The 21,857-nt window shown below is 39.8% G+C and overlaps 1 protein-coding gene across 1 annotated transcript in view; it reads left to right on the top strand.

Moving 5' to 3' along the window:
* The window catches only part of rspo1 (R-spondin 1), a 70,034-nt gene that overhangs the window by 18,289 nt on the left and 29,888 nt on the right, over positions 1–21,857 (top strand). The window contains exon 2 of the mRNA XM_061914695.1: positions 3,747–4,213. Within this exon, the coding sequence (XP_061770679.1) occupies positions 4,117–4,213 (97 nt within the window). The 5' untranslated portion in view covers positions 3,747–4,116. The remainder of the gene's footprint in view (positions 1–3,746; positions 4,214–21,857) is intronic.

Below are 21,857 nucleotides of genomic sequence, written 5' to 3' on the forward strand. Positions count from 1 at the left end.
TAAGGGCAAGGAAAACTCACACCCAGTGGGACGTCGGTGACAATGATGACTATGAGAACCTTGGAGAGGAGGAAAGCAATGGATGTCGAGCGGGTCTAACATGATACTGTGAAAGTTAAATCCATAATGGATCCAACACAGTCGCGAGAGTCCAGTCCAAAGCGGATCCAACACAGCAGCGAGAGTCCCGTTCACATCGGAGCCAGCAGGAAACCATCCCAAGCGGAGGCGGATCAGCAGCGTTGAGATGTCCCCAGCCGATACACAGGCAAGCACTACATGGCCACCGGATCGGACCGGACCCTTTCCACAAGGGAGAGTGGGACATAGAAGAAAAAGAAAAGAAATGGCAGATCAACTGGTCTAAAAAGGAGGTCTATTTAAAGGCTAGAGTATACAGATGAGTTTTAAGGTGAGACTTAAATGCTTCTACTGAGGTGGCATCTCGAACTGTTACCGGGAGGGCATTCCAGAGTACTGGAGCCCGAAATGAAAAAGCTCTATAGCCCGCAGACTTTTTTTGGGCTTTGGGAATCACTAATAAGCCGGAGTCCTTTGAACGCAGATTTCTTGCCGGGACATATGGTACAATACAATCGGCAAGATAGGATGGAGCTAGACCGTGAAGTATTTTATAAGTATAAAACAATGGAATACATGGAATGGAATGGAGAAACCATACCACGGTTTTTTAGTGGTAAAACTCAAGCAACAGAGCTGCCAGTTATTTTTTTTTACTGTGAAATCTTGTTTTAATGGTTTTTTTTGGTTTGTTTTTTAACGTTTTAGTTTCTTACTGCATATGGAAAAAAACAGTACCAATGTTGATTTTACGATAAATTTAACCGTAAAATTTTATGTACATTTTGCAATTTGATTTAGGGCTGGGTGATATGGCCTTTTTTTAATATCTCCATCTTTTTAGGCCATGTCACGATACACCATATTTATCTCCATATTTTACCTTAGCCTTGAATGAGCACTTGATGCATATAATCACAGCAGTATGATGATTCTATGTGTCTACATTCAAACATTCTTCTTCATACTGCATTAATATATGCTACTTTTAAACTTTCAATGCAGAGAGGGAAATCACAACTAAAAGTGTATTTATTAAACAGTTATTAAGCAGTGGCACAAACATTCATGTCATTTCCAAAACAGAAAGTGCAAGATTATCAGAGACATTTTAAAACAAGCTATGAGTGCACTTTTGTGCATGATGTCACTAAGATGACATATCAAAACAACACTAAATTAAAGTGCACTTTTTGTACAGAACGCCAGTACAATAGTTACAAAAAAAAGTGCACTTTTGTGCATGATGTCACACATGATAATTTGATAAATGTCAAATAAAAATGAGCTGCATAATAGGAAATCAAATAGTGTATGTCCTTTGCTATGTGGTAGGTTCCTGCGGACGTTATCTCGAATATTTGTTTTCATACGGTGTTGAACTGGAAATGTTTGCCTCAGCATTTTGACAGTGTGGGCTTGTGGCACCGAATATAGATGTTGACATGCGGAGTAATGCAACTCTTTATACTCTAGCAGGTGACTTTTCAAATGATGCTACATATTAGCAGTAATGCTACTTTTTGTAGCAACGCTTTTGCCCCACACTTCGACGATGGACCCCTGCTGTTTTTCTTGGGAATAATTCTTCCTTCATGTGTTACCGGATTGGCACCTTCTTTCTCTCGTATTACCACTTCCACGGCTCCGCTAGCATCACGGCTAACGTTACCCATGCTGCTACCTCTCTGCTCCGCGAGGACGTATACGTATGTGTTGGTGATGTGACAGTATGTGAGGTATGTAAGAAGGTGCGCTTGTTGTCTGTGAGAAGGAGAGACAAGAAAGAGTGAGAAGAGCCTGTAGTGTAATGCTAGCAGCTAAAAGCAACTGCGTGAGAATGTGTACTCGAATATCACGATATAGTCATTTTCTATATCGCAGAGAGACAAACCCGCGAAGTATCAAGTATGTCGATATATCGCCCAGCCCTAATTTGATTGATCATTTGTTTTGAAATGATAAGTCAGGCAGATATTTAAGTATCTTTTTTTTTAACCAAGAATATTTTTGGAATACATGATTGTGGCAGTCTCTTGCTGTCGTGCGGGTTCTCAGGACCACCAAGGAAGGACATTGTGGCGCAGGTTAGACTTTCTTTTATTTTTCAATAATAAAAACTCCCTACTGGTGGTTTTTCAGCCTTGTCGTGTCCTGCTTCCTCTGCCGCTCCACCTTTTCAGTGTTTTTGTCTTCCTGTGGCTCTCTCTCTCTCGCTCTCGTTCAGCATCCGCTTGCTTGTGGCTCCTTCTCTCTCCGTCTCTTCCCCCCGGCGTTTACGGCCACTGCCCTTTTATATAGTGCGAGAGGAAATTTAAATTGTGCCCAGCTGGGCGACCCACGCACCTGATAATATTTGCGGGGTTGATTCCGACGCGCCCCGCCTCGCTGCTTGCTCGCAGTCCACGCCTCCTCGTTGCCATCTTGTTGGGCTGGGCTACGGTGGGCCTCTCCACAATGATAATATAATATTTTGCTTTTGATAATGTTGAATTTTTATAGATATGCAATTGTATGTAGTACAGGGGTGTCCAGAGTGCGGCCCGGGGGGCCATTTGCGACCCGCAGGTCATTTTTTAACGGCCCCACGGCACATTTTAAAAATACGACTGAAACATTTTTCAAACGGAAAAAAGTGCTATAAAAGAGCAAACGGGTGAAATGTAACAAGAACATGTTGCAATGTTTACTCTAATAACACAAAGCTGCCATGCAGGCTGTTTCTTTCTTGGAAAAATAATAATGAATCAAAATCAATATCATTATGAATTATTGACCTAATCAAGGCTCCGATTACGTCAAGTTAAATATTCCACTTTGAGATATTTTTGGGACAAATGTTGCATATTTTGTGTTTGCCATATAAAAAACTGAACAAAAACGAACAAAAAAAAAAAGAATAAAACTTATAATTGACGGATAGATCTGAAGTTGATCTCGAGATTATTGCGTTAAAAGTAAACAGTGAAAACATGTATAGTTTATTTTTTAACACTTTAATGAGTAGGACACTTTTGAATCCCCAATCATTTTAGTGTGATTTGTTTTTAAGTGTCATTGCTCAAAATATTATAATGAATCAAAATCAATGGTGTTATGATTTATTGACCGTTTTAATGCTCCAATTATTATATCATTAAAAATATTCGACTTGAAAAATTATTGGACGAAAATATTGCATATTTTGTGATTTTTCCATCAAAAAACTGGGTTTTTTGTGACAAAAAGTGCATGCAACTTAAATCTTTAAAATCCTTATATTGACAGATGGACCTAATGTTGATCTAGAGATTTAAAACGTGAATAATAATAAAAATTATGACACATTTTTAGTTTTTTTTTTTACCAAAACCCTTTGGGGTCCCCGGGATCAAGCCTGAGTGGAGGCCCAAATGTATATTTTTTATACATATATTGTATTGGTTTTTAAAATAAAAAAATATCAGAATGGCCCCCACTTATTTTGATTTTTCAGTGTGTGGCCCTGAGTGGAAAAAGTTTGGACACCCCTGATGTAGTACATGATTTTTAATGTCAAAAGGGAAATAAGAAATATATTTATCCATATTATTTCCAGGCTTTTGCGGGTCACATAAATAATGTGGCAGACCAGATCGAGTTAGACACCAGTGCCTTAATTTGACTCTTTTCTCCCTCCTATTCAGGTTTTAGCACAAACTATCATCAGGAGTCCGTCTTCACCCTTCAGTCCATCTGCACGTCGTCTTCGTTGTCAAAAAGAGGCGCTCATGAGCTTTGGCAACAACAGAGAAGCCTCCCCTGCAGCTTCATGGGTTGAAACGCCCGAGATTTGGCGACCTCCATCTCCATTTCCCTCCGGACCCGCCGCCGCTCAGACTGGTGGGTGCAGCAAGATCTAGACTGGAAGGACCACCACAAAGACCGAGAGAAAAGGCAGGGATCGTCCATCTTGGCCGCTGTTCTATCCCCCCGTGCAGCACAGGATTGGCCACCTGTCCTCCGCCCGAGCTAGTCCACAACGGACCCTGTAGAGCCAGGACGTCAACAGGGACTATGCAGCTGGGTCTGGTGGCGCTGGCGATGTTGTTCCTAAGCTCCATGGCTCACGCTGATCTGGTCAAGCCCTCCAAGGCCCGCCGGCACAGACGAGGTGAGCAGATTTGACCAACCTTCTCTTGATTACTCCCCAAACTTTTTGACTAGGGGGCCACACTGGGTTGAAAGAATGTGAGCGGGTTATCTACTGTATGTATGTATGTATGTATGTATGTATGTATGTATGTATGTATGTATGTATGTATGTATGTATGTATGTATGTATGTATGTATGTATGTATGTATGTATGTATGTATGTATGTATGTATGTATGTATGTATGTATGTATGTATGTATGTATGTATGTATGTATGTATGTATGTATGTATGTATGTATGTATGTATGTATGTATGTATGTATGTATGTATGTATGTATGTATGTATGTATGTATGTATGTATGTATGTATGTATGTATGTATGTATGTATGTATGTATGTATGTATGTATGTATGTATGTATGTATGTATGTATGTATGTATGTATGTATGTATGTATGTATGTATGTATGTATGTATGTATGTATGTATGTATGTATGTATGTATGTATGTATGTATGTATGTATGTATGTATGTATGTATGTATGTATGTATGTATGTATGTATGTATGTATGTATGTATGTATGTATGTATGTATGTATGTATGTATGTATGTATGTATGTATGTATGTATGTATGTATGTATGTATGTATGTATGTATGTATGTATGTATGTATGTATGTATGTATGTATGTATGTATGTATGTATGTATGTATGTATGTATGTATGTATGTATGTATGTATGTATGTATGTATGTATGTATGTATGTATGTATGTATGTATGTATGTATGTATGTATGTATGTATGTATGTATGTATGTATGTATGTATGTATGTATGTATGTATGTATGTATGTATGTATGTATGTATGTATGTATGTATGTATGTATGTATGTATGTATGTATGTATGTATGTATGTATGTATGTATGTATGTATGTATGTATGTATGTATGTATGTATGTATGTATGTATGTATGTATGTATGTATGTATGTATGTATGTATGTATGTATGTATGTATGTATGTATGTATGTATGTATGTATGTATGTATGTATGTATGTCTGTCTGTCTGTCTGTCTGTCTGTCTGTCTGTCTGTCTGTCTGTCTGTCTGTCTGTCTGTCTGTCTGTCTGTCTGTCTGTCTGTCTGTCTGTCTGTCTGTCTGTCTGTCTGTCTGTCTGTCTGTCTGTCTGTCTGTCTGTCTGTCTGTCTGTCTGTCTGTCTGTCTGTCTGTCTGTCTGTCTGTCTGTCTGTCTGTCTGTCTGTCTGTCTGTCTGTCTGTCTGTCTGTCTGTCTGTCTGTCTGTCTGTCTGTCTGTCTGTCTGTCTGTCTGTCTGTCTGTCTGTCTGTCTGTCTGTCTGTCTGTCTGTCTGTCTGTCTGTCTGTCTGTCTGTCTGTCTGTCTGTCTGTCTGTCTGTCTGTCTGTCTGTCTGTCTGTCTGTCTGTCTGTCTGTCTGTCTGTCTGTCTGTCTGTCTGTCTGTCTGTCTGTCTGTCTGTCTGTCTGTCTGTCTGTCTGTCTGTCTGTCTGTCTGTCTGTCTGTCTGTCTGTCTGTCTGTCTGTCTGTCTGTCTGTCTGTCTGTCTGTCTGTCTGTCTGTCTGTCTGTCTGTCTGTCTGTCTGTCTGTCTGTCTGTCTGTCTGTCTGTCTGTCTGTCTGTCTGTCTGTCTGTCTGTCTGTCTGTCTGTCTGTCTGTCTGTCTGTCTGTCTGTCTGTCTGTCTGTCTGTCTGTCTGTCTGTCTGTCTGTCTGTCTGTCTGTCTGTCTGTCTGTCTGTCTGTCTGTCTGTCTGTCTGTCTGTCTGTCTGTCTGTCTGTATGTATGTATGCGCTTTTGGTTGTCAGGGTTTCTGTGGGGGTGTGGTTAGGGGCGTGGTCAGTATGACATCATCACATGATTGCATATACTCTTTAAAAAGGCAAAACAAATCTGTTATTATTATAGTATTAACATTTATGTATTTTTTTACATAATATCGTTTTTGTTCTATTTTTCAATTGTTGTTTCTTATTGTACATTGTAGGTTCTTGAGAATTAAAAAAAAACTTTTCTTTTTCTTTTGGCAACGAATCTAGCATCTATTTCTGGTGTTATTGGAGACTGTACTGGTGTTGAGAGTCTGTGTTTAGATGATGTCGCGCCACGTCTGTGACAAAAGCATGCTGCAGAGAGCCCGACGTCACACTTCCTGGGAGCTTTTCTCTCGTTAAACGCCGCCAGTGTCATCGTAAATTGTGGAGATCGTTGTCTGCGGGTATGTCTCCAATATATTCAAGTACGTCCACAGCGCCGACACGCTTCCTCTGCTCCGTACAACCTAGCACGTATAGTTTATGTCATCACATCGGTTTCAGGAGCACTTCCGGTGATTAAAGTACGTCTTTTTCCTGACAAACTTTCGGTGCATCAATAATTAATCAATCAATGTTTATTTATTTAGCCCTAAATCCCAAGTGTCTCAAAGGGCTGCACAAGCCACGACGACATCCTCGGTTCAGAGCCCACAAAAGGGCAAGGAAAAACTCAAAGCGCAGTGAGATGTCAATGAGAATGACTGTGAGAAACCTTGGAAAGGACCGCAGGTGTGGTGACACCCCCCCAACCCCCACTCTAGGGGAGACTGGATGCAATGGACTTCGAGTGGATCTAACATAATATTGTGAAAGTCCAGTCCATAGTGGATCTAACATAATAGTGAGAGTCCAGTCCATAGTGGATCTAACATAATAGTGAGAGTCCAGTCCATAGTGGATCTAACATAATAGTGAGAGTCCAGTCCATAGTGGATCTAACATAATAGTGAGAGTCCAGTCCATAGTGGATCTAACATAATAGTGAGAGTCCAGTCCATAGTGGATCCAAAATAATAGTGAGAGTCCAGTCCATAGTGGACTAACATAATAGTGAGAGTCCAGTCTATTGTGGATCTAACATAATAGTGAAAGTCCAGTCCATAGTGGATCAAACATGATAGTGAGAGTCCAGTCCATAGTGGATATAACATAATAATGAGAGTCCAGTCCATAGTGGATCTAACATAATCGTGAGAGTCCAGTCCATAGTGGATCTAAGATAATAGTGAGAGTCCAGTCCATAGTGGATCTAACATAATAGTGTGAGAGTCCAGTCCATAGTGGATCTAACATAATAGTGAGAGTCCAGTCCATAGTGGACCTAACATAATAGTGTGAGAGTCCAGTCCATAGTGGATCTAACATAATAGTGAGAGTCCAGTCCATAGTGGATCTAACATAATAGTGAGAGTCCAGTCCATAGTGGATCTAACATAATAGTGAGAGTCCAGTCCATAGTGGATCCAACATGATAGTGAGAGTCCAGTCCATAGTGTATCTAACATAATAGTGAGAGTCCAGTCCACAGTGGATCTAACATGATAGTGAGAATCCACTCCATAGTGGATCTAACATAATAATGTGAGTCCAGTCCATAGTGGATCTAACATAATAGTGAGAGTCCAGTCCATAATGGATCTAACATAATAGTGAGAGTCCAGTCCATAGTGGATCTAACATAATAGTGAGAGTCCAGTCCATAGTGGATCCAACATAATAGTGAGAGTCCAGTCCATAATGGATCTAACATAATAGTGAGAGTCCAGTCCATAGTGGATCCAAAATAATAGTGAGAGTCCAGTCCATAGTGGACTAACATAATATTGAGAGTCCAGTCTATTGTGGATCTAACATAATAGTGAAAGTCCAGTCCATAGTGGATCAAACATGATAGTGAGAGTCCAGTCCATAGTGGATATAACATAATAATGAGAGTCCAGTCCATAGTGGATCCAACATAATCGTGAGAGTCCAGTCCATAGTGGATCTAAGATAATAGTGAGAGTCCAGTCCATAGTGGATCTAACATAATAGTGTGAGAGTCCAGTCCATAGTGGATCTAACATAATAGTGAGAGTCCAGTCCATAGTGGACCTAACATAATAGTGTGAGAGTCCAGTCCATAGTGGATCTAACATAATAGTGAGAGTCCAGTCCATAGTGGATCTAACATAATAGTGAGAGTCCAGTCCATAGTGGATCTAACATAATAGTGAGAGTCCAGTCCATAGTGGATCCAACATGATAGTGAGAGTCCAGTCCATAGTGTATCTAACATAATAGTGAGAGTCCAGTCCACAGTGGATCTAACATGATAGTGAGAGTCCACTCCATAGTGGATCTAACATAATAATGTGAGTCCAGTCCATAGTGGATCTAACATAATAGTGAGAGTCCAGTCCATAATGGATCTAACATAATAGTGAGAGTCCAGTCCATAGTGGATCTAACATAATAGTGAGAGTCCAGTCCATAGTGGATCCAACATAATAGTGAGAGTCCAGTCCATAGTGGATCTAACATAATAGTGAGAGTCCAGTCCATAGTGGATCCAAAATAATAGTGAGAGTCCAGTCCATAGTGGACTAACATAATAGTGAGAGTCCAGTCTATTGTGGATCTAACATAATAGTGAAAGTCCAGTCCATAGTGGATCAAACATGATAGTGAGAGTCCAGTCCATAGTGGATATAACATAATAATGAGAGTCCAGTCCATAGTGGATCTAACATAATCGTGAGAGTCCAGTCCATAGTGGATCTAAGATAATAGTGAGAGTCCAGTCCATAGTGGATCTAACATAATAGTGTGAGAGTCCAGTCCATAGTGGATCTAACATAATAGTGAGAGTCCAGTCCATAGTGGACCTAACATAATAGTGTGAGAGTCCAGTCCATAGTGGATCTAACATAATAGTGAGAGTCCAGTCCATAGTGGATCTAACATAATAGTGAGAGTCCAGTCCATAGTGGATCTAACATAATAGTGAGAGTCCAGTCCATAGTGGATCCAACATGATAGTGAGAGTCCAGTACATAGTGTATCTAACATAATAGTGAGAGTCCAGTCCACAGTGGATCTAACATGATAGTGAGAGTCCACTCCATAGTGGATCTAACATAATAATGTGAGTCCAGTCCATAGTGGATCTAACATAATAGTGAGAGTCCAGTCCATAATGGATCTAACATAATAGTGAGAGTCCAGTCCATAGTGGATCTAACATAATAGTGAGAGTCCAGTCCATAGTGGATCCAACATAATAATGAGAGTCCAGTCCATAGTGGATCTAACATAATAGTGAGAGTCCAGTCCATAGTGGGGCCCTCAGGAAACCATCCCAAGCTGAGACAGATCAGCAGCACAGAGATTTCCCCAACCGATGCACAGGCGAGCGGTCCACCCCGGGCCTTGACTCTGGACAGCCAGCATTTCATCCATGGCCACCGGACCTATTCCCCCAATCCCTCCCCTCCCTCCCCTTCCACAAGGGAGAGGGGGGAAGACCAGAAAAGAAAAGAAATGGCAGATCAACTGGTCTAAAAAGGGAGTCTATTTAAAGGCTAGAGTATACAGATGAGTTTTAAGGTGAGACTTAAATGCTTCTACTGAGGTAGCATCTCAAACTGTTACCGGGAGAACATTCCAGAGTACTGGAGCCCCAATAGAAAAAGCTCTATAGCTCGCAGACTTTTTTTGGGCTCTGGGAATGACTAATAAGCCGCAGTTCTTTGAAGTTAGATTTCTTGCCGGGACATATGGTACAATACAATCAGCAAGATAGGATGGAGCTAGACCGTGTAGTATTTTATATCTAAGTAGTAAAACTTTAAAGTCACATCTTAAGTGCACAGGAAGCCAGTACAGGTGAGCTAGTATAGGTATATATATATATAGGTATATATGTATATAAAGGTATATACAGTAGTGTCAGGCTTTCCCCTGACAGTTTGTCTATGTTTTAGTTTTTTCCTCTGCATTTGTCTGTTTCCTCTGTGTTTAGTATGTCCTGTCTTTAGTTCCTGTCTAGTGGTCTTATTTTGTCCGCTTCCTGTCTTGTTCCCTGAGTGCTGTGTTCCTCCTCAGCTGCGGCTGATTAGCAACTGGCCACACCCGTTGCCAATCAGCCTGCTCCTATTTGTACCTGCTTTGTCTTGTGTCAGTTGCTGGATCATTTTATTGTCGTTGCTACCTGTCGTGTCGTTTTGTTACAGCTACTACCTGTCATGCTACATTTTGTTCTGGTCGTCGTAGCGGTAAGCTGTTTCTGTTAGCATTAGTTATTTCCAGTTTTTCTGTTTGCTATCCACTAGCTTCCATGCTAAAGTTCCTTTTTGTTTTCTAGCTTCCAGTGCTAGCTCCCTTAGTACAGTATAGGCGTAATATGATCAAACCTTCTTGTTCTTGTCAAAAGTCTAGCAGCCGCATTTTGTACCAACTGTAATCTTTTAATGCTAGACATGGGGAGACCCGAAAATAATACGTTACAGTAGTCGAGGCGAGACGTAACAAACGCATGGATAATGATCTCAGCGTCTTTAGTGGACAGAATGGAGCGAATTTTAGCGATATTACGGAGATGAAAGAAGGCCGTTTTAGTAACGCTTTTAATGTGTGACTCAAAGGAGAAAGTTGGGTCGAAGATAACACCCAGATTCTTTACCGTGTCGCCTTGTTTAATTGTTTGGTTGTCAAATGTTAGAGTTGTATTATTAAATAGAGTTTGGTGTCTAGCAGGACCGATAATCAGCATTTCCGGTTTTTTGGCGTTGAGTTGCAAAAAGTTAGCGGACATCCATTGTTTAATTTCATTAAGACACGCCTCCAGCTGACTACAATCCGGCGTGTTGGTCAGCTTTAGGGGCATGTAGAGTTGGGTGTCATCAGCACAACAGTGAAAGCTAACACCGTATTTGCGTATGATGTCGTAAGTACTGAAGAGTGCAGGGCCAAGGACCAAATCCTGGGGAACTCCAACTCGTTACCTTAACATAGTCCGAGGTCACATTGTTGACAATAGTGCGCAAACAACAACAATACATAGCCATTCATACTGTAACTAACCTGTTGGTGTTAACTTGTACGTTAGTGTGTTATGATGGCCATTTTTCCCATGGTCTGTGAACACACCGTGTTGGCAGAGAATGAACAAGTGTTGTGTGTCTGGAAGTGAAGCACGGAGGAAACTCTTGTTGGGATTGAGCCCGTTGTTATAAAAAAAATTGGCAACAAAAGCTAAAAAGAAAGTCAGACTTTGTTTTCTCCTGGACGCTACAATACATTATATTACTTTATTTTGTTAGGTGTGGCTGCTGATGTGAAGCCGTTTATTAAGGAGACACCCTTAACGTAGTTAAACCGGATGTATAGTGTACCTCTTTTATTTTGAAACCGGAAAAGTGTGTGATTGTTTTAATGTTTTAATTTCAAATCGACAGTTTGCAATAAAAACGTCTACTTTCGACATCCTGCTGACAGTTTTGCATTTCTGTTGAGCTTGTGTGTCATCTTACTTACTAAATCAGTCACAGTATCAATCTAAATGTTGCGTAATCTGAACACGAAAGTGAAACACCACCCACCTCTAGAACGACTCACGGAGCAGGCGTTTGCTGCTGGAATGTCGCTTTTTCTCACGGTGAAAAATTATACACAAACACGACACAGAACAAACCAAAAATAGTGAAACAAAAATGAATATTATCAACAACAGTATCAATATTAGTATTAATTTCAGCATAGCAGTGATTAAAAATCCTTCATTGACATTATCATTAGACATTTATAAAAATAATAAAAAACAACAATAGTGTCACAGTGGCTTACACTTGCATCACATCTCATAAGCTTGACAACACACTGTGTCCAATGTTTTCACAAAGATAAAATAAGTCATATTTTTGGTTCGTTTAATCATTAAAACAAATTTACATTCTGGCAATCAGTTGATAAAACATTGTCCTTTACAATTATAAAAGCTTTTAAAAAAAAATCTACTACTCTGCTTGCATGTCAGCAGACTGGGGTGGATCCTGCTGAAATCCTATGTATTGAATGAATACAGAATCATTTTGAATCGGAAAAATATCGTTTTTGAATCGAGAATCGAATCGAATCGAAAAAATCGATATATTATCGAATCATGACCCAAAGAATCGATATTATATATATCGATATTATATATATTATATATTATATATATATATATATATATATAATATATACATATATATATATGTATATGTATACATATATATATATGTATATATATATATATATGTATTTGTATATATATGTATATGTATATATATATATATATATATATATGTATATATGTATATATATATGTATATATATATATGTATATATATATATATATATATATATTTTTTTTTTTATATATATATATATGTATATGCGACAATAACGCATTAACTATAAAATTCTATATATATATATCTATAAAACTAAAATTTATATATATATCAATTTATATATATATATAAATTCATAGTTAACACATTATTATCGAATATATATATATATATATATATATATCAATCACATTATTATCGAATATATATATATATATATATATATATCAATATATATATATATATATATATATATATATATATATATATATATATATATATATATATATATATATATCAATCACATTATTATCGAATATATATATATTTATATATATATATATATATATCAATATATATATATATATATATATATATATATATATATATATATATATATATATATATATCAATCACATTATTATCGAATATATATATATTTATATATATATATATATATATATATATATATATATATATATATACATTTATAGTTGATCAAAAGTTTATAGAAGTCTTCCTTATCTTTCTTCAGTTTTAAAAGTCTGTCTCGATGAAGATCTTCCTTTATTACCTACTGCTTCGATTGAAAGTCCAATTTAGGAAACTGCTATCAAACCGCTGCTATCAGTTAGCTCGGTTCCTCACCTGTAGTGCAGGCGACGACAGAATCATCCTCAGACAACTCCCCCTCTCGTTTTGCTCTGTGGGTGATCTCTTTATCCCACCATGAAGTGTTAATGTATAAATAATACATTGGGTATTTATGACTGGAACATGCTTTATTTCAGCCCGGTTGTTTACATAGCCAGCATAAGAGTAGTGGTGTCACATCTTAAAAGGTCTGTCGTGCACCCCCCGCGTCATATCTGTTCCCAGCACATATCACTGCACTTGTTGTCACTTCTTCTGCAGCCGAGTAGTCGCAAGAAGGATCACTGGCGCCCTCTACCACCAGGAGGCGGGAGTCATTTAATGACTCATATTTGACACACGCAGCTACGGTATATTAATAAAACATAGCTGCTTACTGTTCTTTTTAGCATATTCAATAGCTTGGACCTTAAATCCTACTGAATAGCTCTTAATCTTCTTCCCTTTATGCGATTTCAAATGATTGAAATCAGTCTCCTCCATTTTGAAAATGATGACAGGTGAAGTGTCACTCGTGACGTGACGAGTTTGACCCGGTGGAAATTCTTGGCATATGCTAATATTTTTGCGAAACAAGTTTGACCCGGCGGAAATTCTAGACACGCACTGATAAAAATAAGATTTTGGGAAACAAGTTTGACCCGGCGTTAATCCTGAGCCGGCGGTAATGCTAAGCATGCGCTAATTATTTTGCGAGACGAGTTTGACCCGGCAGTAATTCTAGGCAGGCGCATACTATATACCCGGCGGCAATTCAAGGAAATACAATATATATTTCACATTGTTTCCCAGATGTAAAACTATAGTTATTATCTATAAAATGTGTTTTTGTTCATATTTTTCGGTATCTGGAACTTACAATATTCTTTATGGGTGAAAGAGCACTTTGGTTTTTGGACAAAGGAGGAAAACCACAATAACAAGTGCAGTTCTGCAGTGTTGTTGTCCAAGTGCTAAACATGATGTTTATTTACAGAGCTAGTCAAGGAAAAATGTGCTTCTCCAGGCTCCAAAACGTCGCGTGAATGTTGTCTGGCTTTGTTTTCATCCTGGTTGTCCTCCGTCAGCTGCCAACTATGTTTGCGGTCCCGGTCTCACTGGTTGGATTTCTTTAAACATTATTAATTATTTATTTTATTTTAAAAAGACATGACTTTGTTTAGCGCTCTGCGGCTCGTCTCATTTGTGGCGAGATGCAGTCGCTCGCATTTCTCCATGTTGTGCTTCCCTCTTCAGCTCCATTTTTAACAGCTGATAATGAGGAAGAAGAATGTGTTTTTTCAAAGCAATCCCAGGAACTCACGCAGTATTAAACACTGCATTCATTGGCGTCTTTGCCAAAATATTCATGTGTTGTTTAAGAACTTCTGTTTGCCGGGCTAACTTCCTGGTAGCCGGGCTAACTTCCTTAAGCCCTATGTAACTTTCTTGTGTTCTGTCTGACTTCTTGGTAGTCTGATTAACTTTAAACAAAGTCTTAATTGTTAACTTCCTGGTTGCCTGGCTTACTTCCTGGTATCCCGGCTAACTTCCAGATACCCTGGCTAACTTCCTTGTGTTCTGGCCAAGTTCTTGGTAGTCTGTCCAACTTTTAAAAGGTCTTAATTGTTGACTTCTTGGTACCCTGGCTAAGTTTTTGCTAACCCAGCTAACTTCCTTGTAGGCTGGATACATGTTTGGTATTCTGGCTAACTTCTTGTTACCCTGACCAACTTCCTGGTAGCGTGGATAACTTTCTTGTGTTCTGTCTGACTTCTTGGTAGTCTGTTTAACTTTAAACAAAGTCTTAATTGTTTACTTTCGTGTAGCCTGGCTAACTTCCTGGTACCCTGGTTAACTTCCTGGTAGCCTGGCTAACTTCCTAAAGCCCTATGTAACTTTCTTGTGTTCTGTCTGACTTCTCGGTAGTCTGTTTAACTTTAAACAAAGTCTTAATTGTTTACTTTCGTGTAGCCTGGCTAACTTCCTGGTACCCTGGTTAACTTCCTGGTAGCCTGGCTAACTTCCTAAAGCCCTATGTAACTTTCTTGTGTTCTGTCTGACTTCTCGGTAGTCTGTTTAACTTTAAACAAAGTCTTAATTGTTAATTTCCTGGTTGCCTGGCTTACTTCCTGGTATCCCGGCTAACTTCCTGATACCCTGGCTAACTTCCTTGTGTTCTGGCCAAGTTCTTGGTAGTCTGTCCAACTTTTAAAAGGTCTTAATTGTTGACTTCCTGGTACCCTGGCTAAGTTTTTGCTAACCCAGCTAACTTCCTTGTAGGCTGGATAAATTATTGGTATTCTGGCTAACTTCTTGTTACCCTCACAAACTTCCTGGTAGCGTGGATAACTTTCTTGTGTTCTGTCTGACTTCTTGGTAGTCTGTTTAACTTTAAACAAAGTCTTAATTGTTTACTTTCGGGTAGCCTGGCTAACTTCCTGGTACCCTGGTTAACTTCCTGGTAGCTTGGCTTACTTCCTAAAGCCCTAACTAACTTTCTTGTGTCCCGTCTGACTTCTTGGTAGTGTGTTTAACTTTAAACAACGTCTTAAAGGGGAACATTATCACAATTTCAGAAGGGTTAAAACCAATAAAAATCAGTTCCCAGTGGCTTATTTTTTTTTTTAGAAGTTTTTTTTTAAATGTTACTCATCACTCAATATCCTGAAAAACTGTTTCAAATTTTCACCATCGCTATATCCACCCGTCCATTTTCCTGTGACGTCACTGCGTGATGCCAATACAAACAAACATGGCGGATAGAATAGAAATATATAGCGACATTAGCTCGGATTCAGACTCGGATTTCAGCGGCTTAAGCGATTCAACAGATTACGCATGTATTGAAACGAATGGATGGAGTGTGGAGGCAGATAGCGAAAACGAAATTGAAGAAGAAACTGAAGCTATTGAGCCATATCACGACAGACAGCGGCAACGAGGACAAATTTGGCGATCGCCTTCTAACCGAAGATTGCATCTTTTGACCACTGGTGCAACTTGAATCCGTCGATTGGTATGTGTTTGTTTGGCATTAAATGTGGGTGGAGGGAAAGGCTGGATCCAAATATAGCTACAAATGAGTCATAATGATGCAATTTGTGCATACAGCTCGCCTAAATAGCATGTTAGCATCGATTAGCTTGCAGTCATGCCGTGCGCAAATATGTCTGATTAGCACATAAGTCAATAACATCAACAAAACTCACCTTTGTGATTTTGTTGACTTTATCATTGGAAATGCATCTGCTTTGAGTGTCGCAGTATATCCACATATCTCTGTGCCATCTCTGTCGTAGCATCGCTATCGTCAGTGGCGATGCTACGACAGAACAGAACAAACGAGGGACTTTCGCATCTTTTGACAACTGGTGCAACTTGAATCCGTCGATTGGTATGTGTTTGTTTGGCATTAAATGTGGGTGGGGGGAAAGGCTGGATGCAAATATAGCTACAAATGAGGCATAATGATGCATTATGTACATACACCTAGCCTAAATAGCATGTTAGCATCAATTAGCATGCCGTGACCATTGATATGTCTGATTAGCACACTCCACGTAAGTCAACTTGAAACCGTCCCTGTGTGTGTTGTTACACCCTCTGACAACACACCGACGAGGCATGATGTCTCCAAGGTACGGAAAACAGTCGAAAAAACGGAAATTAACAGAGCTAATTTGACTTGGTGTGTGTAATGTGTTTGACAAAATGGCAGCTTGCTTCCCGTTGTAACGTCACGGGTGAAAGGTCATTGCTCCGACAGCGAACAATTGAAAGGTGTTTCAATCGCCAAATTCACCCTTTTAGAGTTCGGAAATCGTTTTTTCTGCAACATCAAGGTATATATTGACGCTTACATAGATCTGGTGATAATGTTCCCCTTAAATTGTTAGCTTTCGGGTTGGCTGGTCAACTTCCTGGTATCCCGGCTAACTTCCTGATACCCTGACTAACTTCTTTGTGTTTTGGCCAACTTCCTGGTAGTCTGTACCATTTTTAAAAAAGTCTTGTTAATTTTGTGGTAGCCGGACTAACTTCCTAAAGCCCTAGATAACTTTCTTGTGTTCTGTCTGACTTCTCGGTAGTATGTTTAACTTTAAACAAAGTCTTAATTGTTAACTTCTGGGTTGCCTGGCTAACTTCCTGGTAGCTTGGCTAGCTTCCTAAAGCCCGAGCTTACTTTGTTGTGTTCTGTCTGACTTCTCGGTAGTCTGTTTAACTTCAAACAAAGTCTTAATTGTTAGCTTCCGGGTTGCCAGGCTATCTTCCTGGTAGCCCGGCTAATTTGCTGGTAGCCTGGCTAACTTCCTGGTCCCCCGACTAACTTTCTGGTAGCTTGGCTAACTTCCTAAAGCCTTAGCTAACTTTCTTGTGTTCTGTCTAACTTCTTGGTAGTCTGTTTAACTTCAAACAAAGTCTTAATTATTTACTTCCGGGTTGCCAGGCTAACTTCCTGGTAGCCTGGCTAACTTCCTGGTCCCCTGACTAACTTCCTGGTAGCTTGGCTAACTTCCTAAAGCTCTAGATAACTTTCTTGTGTTCTGTCTGACTTCTTGATAGTCTGTTTAACTTCAAACAGAGTCTTAATTTTTAGCTTCCGGGTTGCCAGGCTAACTTCCTGGTAGCCTGGCTAATTTGCTGGTAGCCTGGCTAACTTCCTGGTCCCCCGACTAACTTTCTGGTAGCTTGGCTAACTTCCTAAAGCCTTAGCTTACTTTCTTGTGTTCTGTCTGACTTCTTAGTAGTCTGTTTAACTTCAAACAAAGTCTTAATTGTTTACTTCCGGGTTGCCAGGCTAACTTCCTGGTAGCCTGGCTAACTTCCTGGTTCCCTGACTAACTTCCTGGTAGCTTGGATAACTTTCTTGTGTTCTGTCTGACTTCTTGGTAGTCTGTTTAACTTTAAACAAAGTCTTAATTGTTTACTTTCGTGTAGCCTGGCTAACTTCCTGGTACCCTGGTTAACTTCCTGGTAGCCCGGCTAACTTCCTAAAGCCCTAGCTAACTTTCTTGCGTTCTGTCTGACTTCTTGGTAGTCTGTTTAACTTTAAACAAAGTCTTAATTGTTAACTTCCTGGTTGCCTGGCTTACTTCCTGGTATCTCGGCTAACTTCCTGATACCCTGGCTAACTTCCTTGTGTTCTGGCCAAGTTCTTGGTAGTCTGTCCAACTTTTAAAAGGTCTTAATTGTTGACTTCCTGGTACCCTGGCTCAGTTTTTGCTAACCCAGCTAACTTCCTTGTAGGCTGGTTAGATTTTTGGTATTCTGGCTAACTTCTTGTTACCCTGACCAACTTCCTGGTAGCGTGGATAACTTTCTTGTGTTCTGTCTGACTTCTTGGTAGTCTGTTTAACTTTAAACAAAGTCTTAATTGTTTACTTTCGGGTTGCCTGGCTAACTTCCTGGTACCCTGGTTAACTTCCTGGTAGCCTGGCTAACTTCCTAAAGCCCTATGTAACTTTCTTGTGTTCTGTCTGACTTCTCGGTAGTCTGTTTAACTTCAAACAAAGTCTTAATTGTTAACTTCCTGGTTGCCTGGCTTACTTCCTGGTATCCCGGCTAACTTCCTGATACCCTGGCTAACTTCCTTGTGTTCTGGCCAAGTTCTTGGTAGTCTGTCCAACTTTTAAAATGTCTTAATTATTGACTTCCTGGTACCCTGGCTAAGTTTTTGCTAACCCAGCTAACTTCCTTGTAGGCTGGATAAATTATTGGTATTCTGGCTAACTTCTTGTTACCCTCACAAACTTCCTGGTAGCGTGGATAACTTTCTTGTGTTCTGTCTGACTTCTTGGTAGTCTGTTTAACTTTAAACAAAGTCTTAATTGTTTACTTTTGGGTAGCCTGGCTAACTTCCTGGTACCCTGGTTAACTTCCTGGTAGCTTGGCTTACTTCCTAAAGCCCTAACTAACTTTCTTGTGTCCCGTCTGACTTCTTGGTAGTGTGTTTAACTTTAAACAACGTCTTAAAGGGGAACATTATCACAATTTCAGAAGGGTTAAAACCAATAAAAATCAGTTCCCAGTGGCTTATTTTATTTTTCGAAGTTTTTTTTTAAATGTTACTCATCACTCAATATCCTGAAAAACTGCTTCAAATTTTCACCATCGCTATATCCACCCGTCCATTTTCCTGTGACGTCACTGCGTGATGCCAATACAAACAAACATGGCGGATAGAACAGAAATATATAGCGACATTAGCTCGGATTCAGACTCGGATTTCAGCGGCTTAAACGATTCAACAGATTACGCATGTATTGAAACGAATGGATGGAGTGTGGAGGCAGATAGCGAAAACGAATTGAAGAAGAAACTGAAGCTATTGAGCCATATCACGACAGACAGCGGCAACGAGGACGAATTCGGCGATTGCCTTCTAACCGAAGATTGCATCTTTTGACCACTGGTGCAACTTGAATCCGTCGATTGGTATGTGTTTGTTTGGCATTAAATGTGGGTGGAGGGAAAGGCTGGATCCAAATATAGCTACAAATGAGTCATAATGATGCAATTTGTGCATACAGCTCGCCTAAATAGCATGTTAGCATCGATTAGCTTGCAGTCATGCCGTGCGCAAATATGTCTGATTAGCCACATAAGTCAATAACATCAACAAAACTCACCTTTGTGATTTTGTTGACTTTATCATTGGAAATGCATCTGCTTTGAGTGTCGCAGTATATCCACATATCTCTGTGCCATCTCTGTCGTAGCATCGCTATCGTCAGTGGCGATGCTACGACAGAACAGAACAAACGAGGGACTTTCGCATCTTTTGACAACTGGTGCAACTTGAATTCGTCGATTGGTATGTGTTTGTTTGGCATTAAATGTGGGTGGGGGGAAAGGCTGGATGCAAATATAGCTACAAATGAGGCATAATGATGCATTATGTACATACACCTAGCCTAAATAGCATGTTAGCATCAATTAGCATGCCGTGACCATTGATATGTCTGATTAGCACACTCCACGTAAGTCAACTTGAAACCGTCCCTGTGTGTGTTGTTACACCCTCTGACAACACACCGACGAGGCATGATGTCTCCAAGGTACGGAAAACAGTCGAAAAAACGGAAATTAACAGAGCTAATTTGACTTGGTGTGTGTAATGTGTTTGACAAAATGGCAGCTTGCTTCCCGTTGTAACGTCACGGGTGAAAGGTCATTGCTCCGACAGCGAACAATTGAAAGGTGTTTCAATCGCCAAATTCACCCTTTTAGAGTTCGGAAATCGTTTTTTCTGCAACATCAAGGTATATATTGACGCTTACATAGATCTGGTGATAATGTTCCCCTTAAATTGTTAGCTTTCGGGTTGGCTGGTCAACTTCCTGGTATCCCGGCTAACTTCCTGATACCCTGACTAACTTCTTTGTGTTTTGGCCAACTTCCTGGTAGTCTGTACCATTTTTTAAAAAGTCTTGTTAATTTTGTGGTAGCCGGACTAACTTCCTAAAGCCCTAGATAACTTTCTTGTGTTCTGTCTGACTTCTCGGTAGTATGTTTAACTTTAAACAAAGTCTTAATTGTTAACTTCTGGGTTGCCTGGCTAACTTCCTGGTAGCTTGGCTAGCTTCCTAAAGCCCGAGCTTACTTTGTTGTGTTCTGTCTGACTTCTCGGTAGTCTGTTTAACTTCAAACAAAGTCTTAATTGTTAGCTTCCGGGTTGCCAGGCTATCTTCCTGGTAGCCCGGCTAATTTGCTGGTAGCCTGGCTAACTTCCTAAAGCCTTAGCTAACTTTCTTGTGTTCTGTCTAACTTCTTGGTAGTCTGTTTAACTTCAAACAAAGTCTTAATTATTTACTTCCGGGTTGCCAGGCTAACTTCCTGGTAGCCTGGCTAACTTCCTGGTCCCCTGACTAACTTCCTGGTAGCTTGGCTAACTTCCTAAAGCTCTAGATAACTTTCTTGTGTTCTGTCTGACTTCTTGATAGTCTGTTTAACTTCAAACAGAGTCTTAATTGTTAGCTTCCGGGTTGCCAGGCTAACTTCCTGGTAGCCCGGCTAATTTGCTGGTAGCCTGGCTAACTTCCTAAAGCCTTAGCTAACTTTCTTGTGTTCTGTCTAACTTCTTGGTAGTCTGTTTAACTTCAAACAAAGTCTTAATTATTTACTTCCGGGTTGCCAGGCTAACTTCCTGGTAGCCTGGCTAACTTCCTGGTCCCCTGACTAACTTCCTGGTAGCTTGGCTAACTTCCTAAAGCTCTAGATAACTTTCTTCTGTTCTGTCTGACTTCTTGATAGTCTGTTTAACTTCAAACAGAGTCTTAATTGTTAGCTTCCGGGTTGCCAGGCTAACTTCCTGGTAGCCTGGCTAATTTGCTGGTAGCCTGGCTAACTTCCTGGTCCCCCGACTAACTTTCTGGTAGCTTGGCTAACTTCCTAAAGCCTTAGCTTACTTTCTTGTGTTCTGTCTGACTTCTTAGTAGTCTGTTTAACTTCAAACAAAGTCTTAATTGTTTACTTCCGGGTTGCCAGGCTAACTTCCTGGTAGCCTGGCTAACTTCCTGGTCCCCTGACTAACTTCCTGGTAGCTTGGCTAACTTCCTAAAGCTCTAGATAACTTTCTTGTGTTCTGTCTGACTTCTTGATAGTCTGTTTAACTTCAAACAGAGTCTTAATTGTTAGCTTCCGGGTTGCCAGGCTAACTTCCTGGTAGCCTGGCTAATTTGCTGGTAGCCTGGCTAACTTCCTGGTCCCCCGACTAACTTTCTGGTAGCTTGGCTAACTTCCTAAAGCCTTAGCTTACTTTCTTGTGTTCTGTCTGACTTCTTAGTAGTCTGT

The sequence above is a fragment of the Nerophis ophidion genome, linkage group LG11, assembly GCF_033978795.1.
Source record: "Nerophis ophidion isolate RoL-2023_Sa linkage group LG11, RoL_Noph_v1.0, whole genome shotgun sequence".
Classification (NCBI taxonomy): domain Eukaryota; kingdom Metazoa; phylum Chordata; class Actinopteri; order Syngnathiformes; family Syngnathidae; genus Nerophis; species Nerophis ophidion.